At 44.8% G+C, this 12,509-nt stretch overlaps 1 protein-coding gene across 1 annotated transcript in view; it reads right to left on the reverse strand.

Moving 5' to 3' along the window:
* The window catches only part of LOC311145005 (actin filament-associated protein 1-like 2), a gene marked incomplete at its 5' end in the record, with an annotated part of 78,281 nt that overhangs the window by 50,833 nt on the left and 14,939 nt on the right, over positions 1 to 12,509 (reverse strand). The window contains 2 exons of the mRNA XM_084181218.1: positions 642 to 770; positions 9,793 to 9,919. Of these exons, the coding sequence (XP_084037344.1) occupies positions 642 to 770; positions 9,793 to 9,919 (256 nt within the window). The remainder of the gene's footprint in view (positions 1 to 641; positions 771 to 9,792; positions 9,920 to 12,509) is intronic.

The following is a 12,509-nucleotide window of genomic DNA, read 5'->3' on the forward strand; positions in this document are numbered from 1 at the left end:
TGTGATTTTCTGGATTTTTGTTTTAGATTCTGTCTCTCACAGTTGAAGTGTACGTATGATAAAAATTACAGACCTCTACATGCTTTGTAAATAGGAAAACCTGCAAAATCGGCAGTGTATCAAATACTTGTTCTCTCCACTGTATATATATATAATCAAGTGTGTACCTACCATGGACAAATACTGACACTTGTGTTGTTGAATGTTTTTCTTCTAATGACAGAAATGCAGACAACGGCATTCGTTTCAGGCTGCCAGGGGTGCCATTTTCATCTTGTTAAACTCGATGGAGCAGCCCAAAAAATTATTCCAGCCAACGGGAAAACCAGCACAATCTAACCCAGATTACAGCGCTCTGACCCAATGAGAATGGGGGGGCCAATCCTATCCCCCCCCCTGCTCTTCTCATGCAATTATTCACATTTTGCAATGAGGATGATATAACATTTCGCAGTATTAAAGCACATTTCCTGCTATTCTACACATTTTGCCATGGGCTGAGTGAAAATGTTGCAGATTTAAAGCAAATCTCCTGCTATTCTACACCTTTTTCCAAGTATCCTGGAGAGGCATTGTTGATGGCCAATGCTCCTCATTGGGAAATGGGCCTAAGTAAGTAAGAAGCAACAACAGTGACCTACCAGGGGTGTCTTGCAGCTTTGACATCAGTTCAGAGATGGACTTCTTCTGGGCCTGAGCGATGTAGCTGAGATTCTCACTGTCCAGCACCACCAGGAATGAATGCAAGGCTGTGATCAGCCGGTTCAGGACTGTTGACACAACAGATGTGTATACATTACTCATTAGTGCAAAGGAAAACATTTTGCAACAACAAAGAGAGTTTCTTTGAAAATGTCATTAGATCTATGGACCATACTTTTTAATGGCTAGCTCAAAATATGAGCTTTCCAAAAGTTGTTTATATATACTGAACAAAAATATAAATGCAACATGCAACAATTTCAAAGATTTTACTGAGTTACAGATCATATAAGGAAATCAGTCAATTAAAATGAATTCATTAGACCCTAATCTATGGATTTCACATGATTGGTAATACAGATATGCATCTGTTGGTCACAGATACCTAAAAAAAAATATGTTGTTCTGCTCCTCTTCAATGGCGGTGCGAAGTTGCTGGATATTGGAGAGAACTGGAACACACTGTCGTACACCTCGATCCAGAGCATCCCAAACATGCTCATTGGGTGACATGTCTGGTGAGTATGCAGGCCATGGAAGAATTGGGACATTTTCAGCTTTCAGGAATTGTTTACAGATCCTTGCGACATGGGGCCGTGCATTATCATGCTGAAATATGAGGTGATGGCGGTGGATAAATGACACAACAATGGGCCTCAAGGATCTCGTCACGGTATCCCTGTGCATTCAAATTGCCATTGATAAAATGCAATTGTGTTTGTTGTCCATAGTTTATGCCTGCCCATACCATAACCCCACCGCGGTTGTGAGGCCAGTTGGACATACTGTCAAATTCTCTAAAATGACACTGGAGGCGGCTTATGGTAGAGAAAATGAACATTCAATTCTTTGGCAACAGCTCTGGTGGGCATTCCTGCAGTCAGCATGCCAATTGCACGCTCCCTCAAAACTTGAGACATCTGTAGCATTGCATTGTGTGACAAAACTGCACATTTTAGTGGCCTTTTATTGTCCCCAGCACAAAGTGCACCTGTGTGATGATCGTGCTGTTTAATCAGCTTCTTGATATGTCACACCTGTCAAGTGGGTGGATTATCTTGGCAAAGGAGAAATGCTCACTAACAGGGATACAAACAAATTTGTACACAACATTTCAGAGAAATAAGCTTTTTGTGCACATGTAAAATTTCTGGGATCTTTTATTTCAGCTCATAAAACATGGGACCAGCACTACATGTTGCATTTATATTTTTGTTCAGATCAGTCCTTTCGGGAGCCCAGATAATTTATTTATAAATTCCATCATTGGATGGATTGGTAGTTGGGTTTCCCAAGGGACTCCGTAGGCCAACATAGCTGATGTAAGTTGTAAATAGAAAAAAGGAGTTGGCTGGTAATGAAAACTAGCGTTTCTTGTTGGACACATTCAGGTTAGTCCCTGCCCGTTTCGGCCGTATGCTTCTGTTTGGTTCCTAGTGAATGCACCCCCGGACGTCAACAAGGACTAGAACCTTCTGAACCTTCTGAAAGCCAGGGCCCGTATTCATAAAGCCTCAGAGTAGGAGTGCTGATCTAGGATCAGGTCTTCTCTGTCCATGTAATCTTATTTATTATGATCGAAAAGGCAAAAGTGGTCCTAGATCAGCACTCTGTTTTATGAATATGGATCCTGGAAAACCAAAACCCATACGAAAAGGGGGATTCTTTTCTCAAATTCTCGCTTCTGTTACACCAAGGTCAGAAGTGGTGAATGTGTGTACACATTTGGTGAGTCATTTTGGTGTTCCACTGAATTTCATGTTCCCTGCTAATTTGGGAAACATCCTTTACTAAAGAAGGAACGAGGTTAGTGCAGATTCATGATTCCAATTAGGGAAGCAAAGCTGAACCAATTATCTTCTTATGACATTCAACAAAATACCTTTCAGCACAGACAGTAGACTCCATTGAGCTTTTTAGTCCAGGACTAGGTTTATTCTGTGACTGGGGAAACTGACCGATATAGTATAGCATATGTGGCCAAACACAAATGGACTCAACAAGATATCAATATGAGAGCTACAGTTGAAGTCGGCAGTTTACATACACCTTAGCCAAATACATTTAAACTCAGTTTTTCACAATTTCTGACATTTAATCCTAGTAAAAATTCCCTGTTTTAGGTCAGTTATGATAACCACTTTATTTTAAGAATGTGAAATGTCAGAATAATTGTAGAGAGAATGATTTATTTCAGCTTTTATTTATTTCAACACATTCCCAGTGGGTCAGAAGTTTACATACACTCAATTAGTATTTGGTAGCATTGCCTTTAAATTGTTTAACTTGGGTCAAACGTTTCGGGTAGCCTTCCACAAGCTTCCCACAATAAGTTAGGTGAATTCCTCTTGACAGAGCTGGTGTAACTGATTCAGGTTTGTGGGCCTCCTTGCTCGCACACGCTTTTTCAGTTCTGCCCACAAATGTTCTATAGGATTGAGGTCAGGGCTTTGTGATGGCCATTCCAATAACTTAACTTTGTTGTCCTTAAGCCATTTTGCCACAACTTTGGAAGTATGCTTGGGGTCATTATCCATTTGGAAGACCCATTTGCGACCAAGCTTTAAGTTCCTGACTGATGTCTTGAGATGTTGCTTCAATATATCCACAATTTTCCTTCCTCATGATGCTATCTATTTTGTGAAGTGCACCAGTCCCTCCTGCAGCAAAGCACCCCCACAGCATGATGCTGCCACCCCCGTGCTTCATGTTTGGGATGGTGTTCTTTGGCTTTCAAGGGCCACGCTTTTTCCTCCAAACATAACGATGGTCATTATGGCCAAACAGTTCTATTTTTGTTTAATCAGACCAGAGGACATTTCTCCAAAAAGTACAATCTTTGTCCCCATATGCAGTTACAAATCGTAGTCAGGCTTTTTTATGGCGGTTTTGGAGCAGTGGCTTCTTCCTTGCTGAGCGGCCTTTCAGGTTATGTCGATATAGGACTCGTTTTACTGTGGATATAGATACTTTTGTACCTGTTTCCTCCAGCATCTTCACAAGGTCCTTTGCTGTTGTTCTGGAATTGATTTGCACTTCTCGCACCAAAGTACGTTCATCTCTAGGAGACAGAACGCGTCTCCTTCCTGAGCGGTATGACAGCTGCGTGGTCCCATGGTGTTTATACTTGCGTATTATTGTTTGTACAGATGAACGTGGTACCTTCAGGCGTTTGGAAATTGCTCCCAAGGATGAACCAGACTTGTGGATGTCTACACATTTTTTTCTGAGGTCTTGGCTGATTTATTTTGATTTTCCCATGATGTCAAGCAAAGAGGCACTGAGTTTGAAGGTAGGCCTTGAAATACATCCACAGGTACACCTCCAAATGACTCAAATGATGTCAATTAGCCTATCAGAAGCTTCTAAAGCCATTACTTTTTTTCTAGAGCCATCATTTTCTGGAATTTTCCAAGCTGTTTAAAGGCAGAGTCAATTTAGTGTATGTAAACTTCTGACCACTGGAATTGTGATACAGTGAATTATAAGTGAAATAATCTGTCTGTAAACAATTGTTGGAAAAATGACTTGTGTCATGCACAAACTGTAGTTTGTTAACAAGAAATGTGTGAAGTGGTTGAAAAACGAGTTTTAATGACTCCAACCTAAGTGTATGTAAACTTCCGACTTCAACTGTATGTGACTATGTGACAATCATGTATGTGTGATGATGACAACTATTTTTTTGTTATGTAGAAGAGCGTCAAAGGGAATAGAGCAGTGCTTCTGTTCTAGCCCCACAGTGAGGGCCCAGTTCTGCAGCCTGCAGTATGTGGGCGAGGCAATCAGAGGCCCTTTGTGCTGCAGTAGTCCCTTTATCTCTACTTGTTAACAAAAAGAGAAAATTGCGGGAGGGGCTCTGGGCCTTTCTACTCTGTACTGCCACTGCAACATTGACCACATAAAACATGTCCCTTGATATGATGTCCTCAATGGTCTTTAAATGGCGCCATGAAAATAACTCCTTAGTGCCTGGGCGGCATTGAGGTCTTGTCTTGTCTCACTCAGGAGCTCAGTTGTTCTTTATTCATTCATCACTCCAGGGAGAGAAACAGGGAAACATGAAAAAGTCAAAGAGGTCTTCTCATAATGGGAATTACATAGAGACCAAATACGTTTACATTTTATCCAGAGCGACTTACAGTTATTGAGTGCATATATTATTATTTTATTTTTCATACTGGCCCCCCGTGGGAATCAAACCCACAACCCTGGCGTTGCAAACGCCACGCTCTACCAACTGAGCTACATCCCTGCCGGCCATTCCCTCCCCTATCCTGGACGACGCTGGGCCAGTTGTGCACCACCCCATGGGTCTCCCGGTCTCAGCCGGCTATGACAGAGTCTGGATTTGAACCAGGATCTCTAGTGGCACAGTGGCCTTAGACCACTGCGCCACTCGGGAGCCAATACATGCAGGGCAATCAGCATTTCCCCCTGTCCACTCACTCTCTCACTCTCTTCACCTCTTCTGTATGTTTGTCATCCTTTAGGAATCAATGATTTACAATGATGCTTCACTTCATGTTCCCACCTTTGCCAGCAGCCTTTTAGTAAAAATACATTGCTTTTTCATGCAAGAACAATATTGTTATTGAAAGAATATACCTTCATAATCTATTAATAGTCTTTAATTACAAGGAGACCCTTCAATGTGGTATTACTACTAACCCTTTGAGATAAAGGACTTCCATTGTTACCTCACTTGTTTGATCTGCACATAGCGACCTTCAGACAAGACAGATTTGACAAGAAAGCGCTAAAACCAAGTCACTAAACAAATACTGTCTGTTAACCTGGTGGCAATGTTTAGCTGCGAGGGCAAACAAAGAATAAAGATGTACTGTGTGGCTTCCTATGGCTCATTTGAAGCTGATCCTACTATAATATCTAGGCAGCAGGCTCTGTGGGCCATGGGTGCGTCCCAAATGGCACCCTATTCCCTATATAGCACACTACTTTTCACCAGGGCTCATAGGGCACTGGTCAAAGTAGAACACCACGTAGGGAATAGGGTGCAATTTGTGACGCAGGCCATGATGCACTGGCGTCTGGCTCTATGGGTTACAGCAAGAGGCAACAGACATCGACCAGCTCATTCTTGGGAGTGAGATTCCATTGGCCTCATTCTCTCCTCCCCAGCGGGTTCCCTCTTTTCCTTTGTTCCTCACCTAAGGAAAAAGGGCTTTGGCAGGTCTCCCTAATGACGTCTTCTAATACCCCCTGCGCTATGGTTTCTACCTCATAGTCTAAACTTTTATATTACCGCAGTACCGTACCCCATGTCAAGGAATAGCAGGGTGATTGCTTTGAGAGTCTTTGCATTGAGACTGACGGTGATCACAAAGACATATAATATACAATACATCAATATATGGCTCTGTCTGGGTGATCATATTGAAAGGGCCCGTATTGATAAAGTGCATCAGAGTAGGAGTGCTGAAGAGTGTTCAAAGTAGGTGACCATTCATTTCAAACCAAACAGAGAGACCATTGACAGATATGCTAAATCAGTGAACTTTGAAGTTCATTATTCAGAAGTCAAGTTTTTCAAGTGGGTGCTTTTCAACTATATATTAGCAAAACTAATGTTGCTTAAACCAGTAGCATTTTCCACATTTCAAAAATGTTTGAGACACCCACTCCAAAATGTGAAAGAAGGGGCTAGAGCTATGGTAGGATATTGAACATGCTGTTGATGTAAAGCTATCAAAAGTATTCACTGGTGACAGAAGAGTTCCTGCTCTGTTGTGTCTAGTCTTGAAATGAGGGACTCTCCTCTGTGATGGGGTTGTGGGAGTGTGTGTGTGTGTGTGTGTGTGTGTGTGTGTGTGTGTGTGTGTGTGTGTGTGTGTGTGTGTGTGTGTGTGTGTGTGTGTGTGTGTGTGCGTGTGTGTGTGCATGCGTGCGTACATGGATGGCATGCATGCTTGTGTGTGTACAGGCTCTTAGAAGCGGTAAAATGGTGAAAAGTGGATGTGTCTTAATGAGTGGGGAATGTTGATCTCCTAAATTAAAGAGGACTCTATCCTACCATCAACACAACATCCTGTTCCTGGGCTGCTATGGGTTTGGCACTGCAGCCATTGAAGCTGTGGCGTGTTTGCCACACAAATATGTACACATGATTAAAACTGATATCAGCAATGTACACAATCTGTGGTGGTGGGGCAATGACTGACAGTCAGCTTAAGCATGACAGCTTTAAGCTGTACACAATCGCCTACCTTAAAACCTTGAAGTAGCCTATATCTTTTGACACAGTGATATTGGGGATGTGATATTGTCCATGATGTCATTTTATTTCCAATCCAGTTTTGGGGCATTGAAAGCTAAATACAAGGACTATTAATACAAGCCAAAACAAGTTGCTTTAATGCTTCTCAGGAACTCACTGAGAAGTGAAATGGGCCAGACTTTAACCTTAAAATCTCTGTAGACTTGATAGTGGCGGAAAAGAGAGGAGGTTATTTCCTATTGCTTTTCTTCTGCTATTAAATAGGCTACATTCCATGATAGAAGCCACAAAGTCATAAAGCCTAACTGAAAACCCAATGGATTCAGGGGCACTCGCAGGAGCTCTTTTTTGGACTTCAATGGTTTCAATAAAACGTCCTGCATTAGCCAGTGATCGAAGTAGCATTAAATTGATAGAAGATGAAATAGATAGATTGATGGACTGATAGATTATTAACTGATGGCCTAGTTAAACAATGCAGGTGCTGAGCACTGATGTTGAACAAGAGGAGGAAGAGCGGAGCTCTATCACATTTCTATTTGCAACATTTTGAAGCTTTGCAGTTGTACCGTTGCGCGCACCGAAAATGCCACAAACTGGAAAATGTTTCTACATGTAATATCTTAGTAATAGCCTATGCATTGATGTAAGTGATATGTCAATAATACATAATAGGCGAGTACATTATATCCCAATTAGTAAGCCTAATTGATTTATTAACACAAAAGATTATACATTTATTTGAAGTAATTATTTCATGTAAGGTAGGCTAGATGTTGATCAAATGAATAAAGCTTGTAGAGAATTTACTAGAAAGTTTAAGCCTCATAAACTGAATTATGATGTGTGACGTTTTGCTTGTAGCCTGGTGAACTTGCAATGAAACCGGAGCAGCAAATGACCGCGTCTAGGTATTGCTGAAACATTATTTTGCTTGAAAGTAAATGATATCCCACTGCTTTTCCGTAAGCCTACCTTTTTGTTTGTCCATCCTGGTAATGCTCAAAGCGTCCCTGAGAAGTTTATTTATTTTCCTGATGTCATAGCGTTGTCCAATATGAGCTGCAGTTCTTCTCTCTGACGACAACAATCTCAGCTTGAGGTTCTGTAGGTTGAGGTGGTGAGAGTAGCCTAGTCAACAGTGAAACTCCTGTCAACTCAACTCGTCGCCCAGTACAGACCATAAGAAAAGTCACTCCCCTTCGCACAATTGCAAAAATCAACATAAAGCGACCACTAGGGGTGGGGGCCACTGGTGGGGAAGTTGTATGTGTCTGTGTGTGTGTGTGTGTGTGTGTGTGTGTGTGTGTGTGTGGTGGGGGGGGGGGGGGGGGGGGGGTAAGTTAAGTAAGTAAGTTAAGACCAGACAGAAACACCTTTGTTCTATATATATAGCCTACACAAAGACAGAATATACATTTTCCTCAAACCAAAACATTTAGTAACACTTTATTTGGATAGTCCATCTATAGATGCTCTATATACTATCTACAGAGTATCAGTAACATTTCAACTATCTACTAGCCCAAGCCCTAACCTTAACCCTTTTCCTAACCATACATTTAACCTTTAACCTAACCCTAGCCCTAACCCTTACCCTAACCCTTATTCTAAACCTGTCACGACTTCCTCTGATGCTGTCTCCTTTCCTTGTTCGGGACAGGCTTCAGCGTTTGTCGTCACCGGCCTTCAAGCCACTGCCGCTCCTCATCTCATCATTCCATTTGTTTTGTCTTGTTTATTACACATACCTGGTTCATATCCCCTCATCAGTACCTGTATCAGTGTTCCCTCTGCCCCCTTGTCTTTGTGTGTGATTGTTTATTGTAGAGGATATTATAGCTTGGTGGAGCTAGATTATATTGTGTATCGCCGGGATATTCACCCATGTGCCTTGTTTTCCCCAGTGCGCCGTTTCAACGCACTGGTGTGTATTACGCATTGCTGCGTACCACTGTTTATCGAATAAACAATTTATTCCGTGATTTACTCTCCTGCACCTGACTCCGTCCTAAATCACCCGCTACAGAATCACACACCCAAACATGGAGTCAGCAGGAGAAGGGAACATGCCTGGAGTCGTGGCGTGGGTCCGGGAGCATTCTACTATGCTAGCCAGCTTGGGAGAAGCGATGGATCGGGTTCTCCAGGTCGTCCAACGCCTGGAGAGGAGAGGACCCGACCCTTCGGGACCAGCTGAGCGACCGGATCCAGCCACCCACACCCCAGCACCCAGAGGGATTCGTCTATCCCGACCGAGGTAGTGTGACGGGACAGCTGCCCGCTGCCAGGGATTCCTCCTGCAGCTGGACCTCTACTTCTCAACCATCAGCCCGGCTCCATCGGAGCGGGAGAAGGTGTCCGCCCTCGTCTCCTGCCTCTCGAGGAAAGCCCTGGAGTGGGCCAACGCGGTCTGGAGTGAAGGAGGAGCCACGTTGGACAACTACAGGGAGTTCCGGGCAGTCTTCCAGGCAGTCTTCGATCACCCGCCCAAAGGAAGAGAGGCAGGCGAACGGCTGGTCCACCTGAGGCAGGGGACGAGGACCACGCAGGACTTCGCCCTGGAGTTTTGTACTCTAGCGGCTGGGTCCGGGTGGAACGAGCGGGCCCTCATCGACAGCTTCTGATGCAGCCTGCGAGAGGACGTCCAAAGGGAGCTAGCCTGCCGGGATACCATGTTGACTTTCGACCAGCTGGTGGACATGGCCATCCGGTTGGACAACCTGCTAGCTTCAAGAGGACGTCCTGGAAGGGGCCTGCCCATTTCATACCCCTTCAACCCGGATGATATTCCGATGGAGCTGGGTTGTGCAGTGATCTGGGAGAACGAAGGATGACAGCTCCAGTGTCACTCTTGTGGCAGGAGAGGACATTCTGCTGCACGTTATCATCAGGGTTCTTCCGGGTCTGGAGGCGGTAGGCAGGGCACTCTTGCATCATCCCAGGTAGCGCAAACCCACACTCGTTCAGAGCCCTCTGCTGCACACCGCATCATACACGTCCACTGCCCTGAGCACACGGTAGTTTCCCAGTGTAAGGTGCTGTTCGATTCAGGCGCAGCAGGGAACTTCATGGACAGGTTGGTAGCTCATAGTCAAGGTATTACATTGGTTCCCCTTTCCATTCCATTGTCCATTAAGGCACTTGACAGTCGACCATTAGGGTCAGGTTTTGTTAGGAAGGTTACAGCACCAGTCACAATGATTACGCAGGAGACCCATAAGGAGCAAATCACTTTTTTTGTATTATTGAGTCCCCTGATTTCCCTGTTGTGTTGGGCCTTCCTTGGCTAGCACTACACAACCCCACCTATTCATGGCCGCAGAGGGTTCTCTCGGGGGGGTCGCGAGAGTGTCAGGGTAGGTGTCTAGCTGTTTCCGTTGGTGCAACCACGGTGGAAAGTCCAGACACTACCTCCATCGTGCGCATTCCCCCCGAATACCACAATTTGGCGCACGCATTTTCCATAACGCAGGCGACCAAATTACCACCTCATCGGGCAGGGGATTGTACGATAAACCTCCGGGGAGATGGGTCCCATTATGCCTGGCGAAAACCAAACACTGCATTCCACAGTAAGAACATCATACCAAAGGTCAAGCATGGTGGTGGTGGTGTGATGGTTTGGGGATGCTTTGCTGCCTCAGTGTTGTATAACTTTGTTAATGAAATAAATATGTAATTGTTGTGTTATTTGTTCACTTATGTTCCCTTTTGGTTGAAGCTCTGATAACATGCAGTATCACAAATATGCAAAAGTAGAGAAAATTAGAAAGGGGACAAATACTTTTTCATAGCACTGTATATCCCCTGTCGCAGGCTGAAACGGAGGCAATGGAGACATACGTCTCCGAGTCCCTGCGCCAGGGGTTCATACGTCCCAACACTTCGTCCACCGGAGGTCTGCGCCCTTGCATTGATTACCGAGCACTTAACAAGGGGACAATTTGTTATAGTTATCCTCTACCCCTCATTCCATCTGTGATTGAATCAATGCATGGGTGCGCTTCTTCACAAAATTTGATCTCCGGAGTGCAACCTGGTGCGTGTCCGAGAAGGGGACGAGTGGAAGACAGCATTCAGCACACCACAGGGCATTAAAATACCTGGTGATGCCATACAGTTTGATGAATGCTCCATCAGTCTTCCAGTCCTTTGTGAATGAGGTGTTTCTGGACATGCTTGGTCGCGGTGTGGTGGTCTTCATCGATGACATTCTGGTGTATTCCGCTACGCGCGCCGAGCATGTGTCCCTGGTTCGCAAAGTGCTGGGCCGACTGTTGGAACATGACCATTATGCCAAGGCAGAAAAGTGTCTGTTTTTACAACAGTACGTCTCCTTCCTTGAATACCGCATCACCACCTCAGGTGTGGAGATGGAGGGAGACCACATTTCAGCCGTGCGTAATTGGCCGATTCCAACCACGGTAAAGGACGTGCAACGCTTTATTAGCTTTGCCAATTACGATCAGAGGTTTATACGGGGCTGTGGCAAGGTCGCAGCTCCCATCACCTCTCTGTTGAAGGGTGGGCCATCCCAGCTCCGCTGGTCTGCTGAGGCTGACAGGGCTTTCAGTAACCTGAGGGCTCTGTTGACCTCATTCCCGGTGCTGGCCCATCCCGATCCATCATTACCGTTCGTAGTGGAGGTGGATGCGTCCGAGGTAGGGATAGGCGGAGCAGAACTACGACGTTGGTGATTGGGAGCTGTTGGCTGTTGTCAGAGCCCTGACCGTGTGGAGGCATTGGCTCGAGGGGGCGAAACACCCTTTCCTCGTCTGGACTGACCACCGTAACCTGGAGTACATCTGGGCAGCGAGGAGGCTGAACCCTCGCCAGGCCAGGTGGGCCCTGTTCTTCACTCGGTTTGATTTTACACTGTCCTACAGTGAAGGAAAAAAGTATTTGATCCCCTGCTGATTTTGTACGTTTGCCCACTGACAAAGACATGATCAGTCTATAATTTTAATGGTAGGTTTATTTGAACAGTGAGAGACAGAATAACAACAACAAAATCCAGAAAAACGCATGTCAAAAAATTTTATAAATTGATTTGCATTTTAATGAGGGAAATAAGTAACATGACTTAGTACTTGGTGGCAAAACCCTTGTTGGCAATCACAGAGGTCAGACGTTTCTTGTAGTTGGCCACCAGGTTTGCACACATCTCAGGAGGGATTTTGTCCCACTCCTCTTTGCAGATCTTCTCCAAGTCATTAAGGTTTCGAGGCTGATGTTTGGCAACTCGAACCTTCAGCTCCCTCCACAGATTTTCTATGGGATTAAGGTCTGGAGACTGGCTAGGCCACTCCAGGACCTTAATGTGCTTCTTCTTGAGCCACTCCATTGTTGCCTTGGCCGTGTGTTTTGGGTCATTGTCATGCTGGAATACCCATCCACGACCAATTTTCAATACCCTGGCTGAGGGAAGGAGGTTCTCACTCAAGATTTGATGGTATATGGCCCCGTCCATCGTCCCTTTGATGCGGTGAAGTTGTCCTGTCCCCTTAGCAGAAAAAAACCTCCAAAGCATAATGTTTCCACCTCCATGTTTGACGGTGGGGATGGT

This window comes from Coregonus lavaretus, assembly GCF_964263955.1.
Source record: "Coregonus lavaretus genome assembly, chromosome: 17".
NCBI lineage: Eukaryota > Metazoa > Chordata > Actinopteri > Salmoniformes > Salmonidae > Coregonus > Coregonus lavaretus.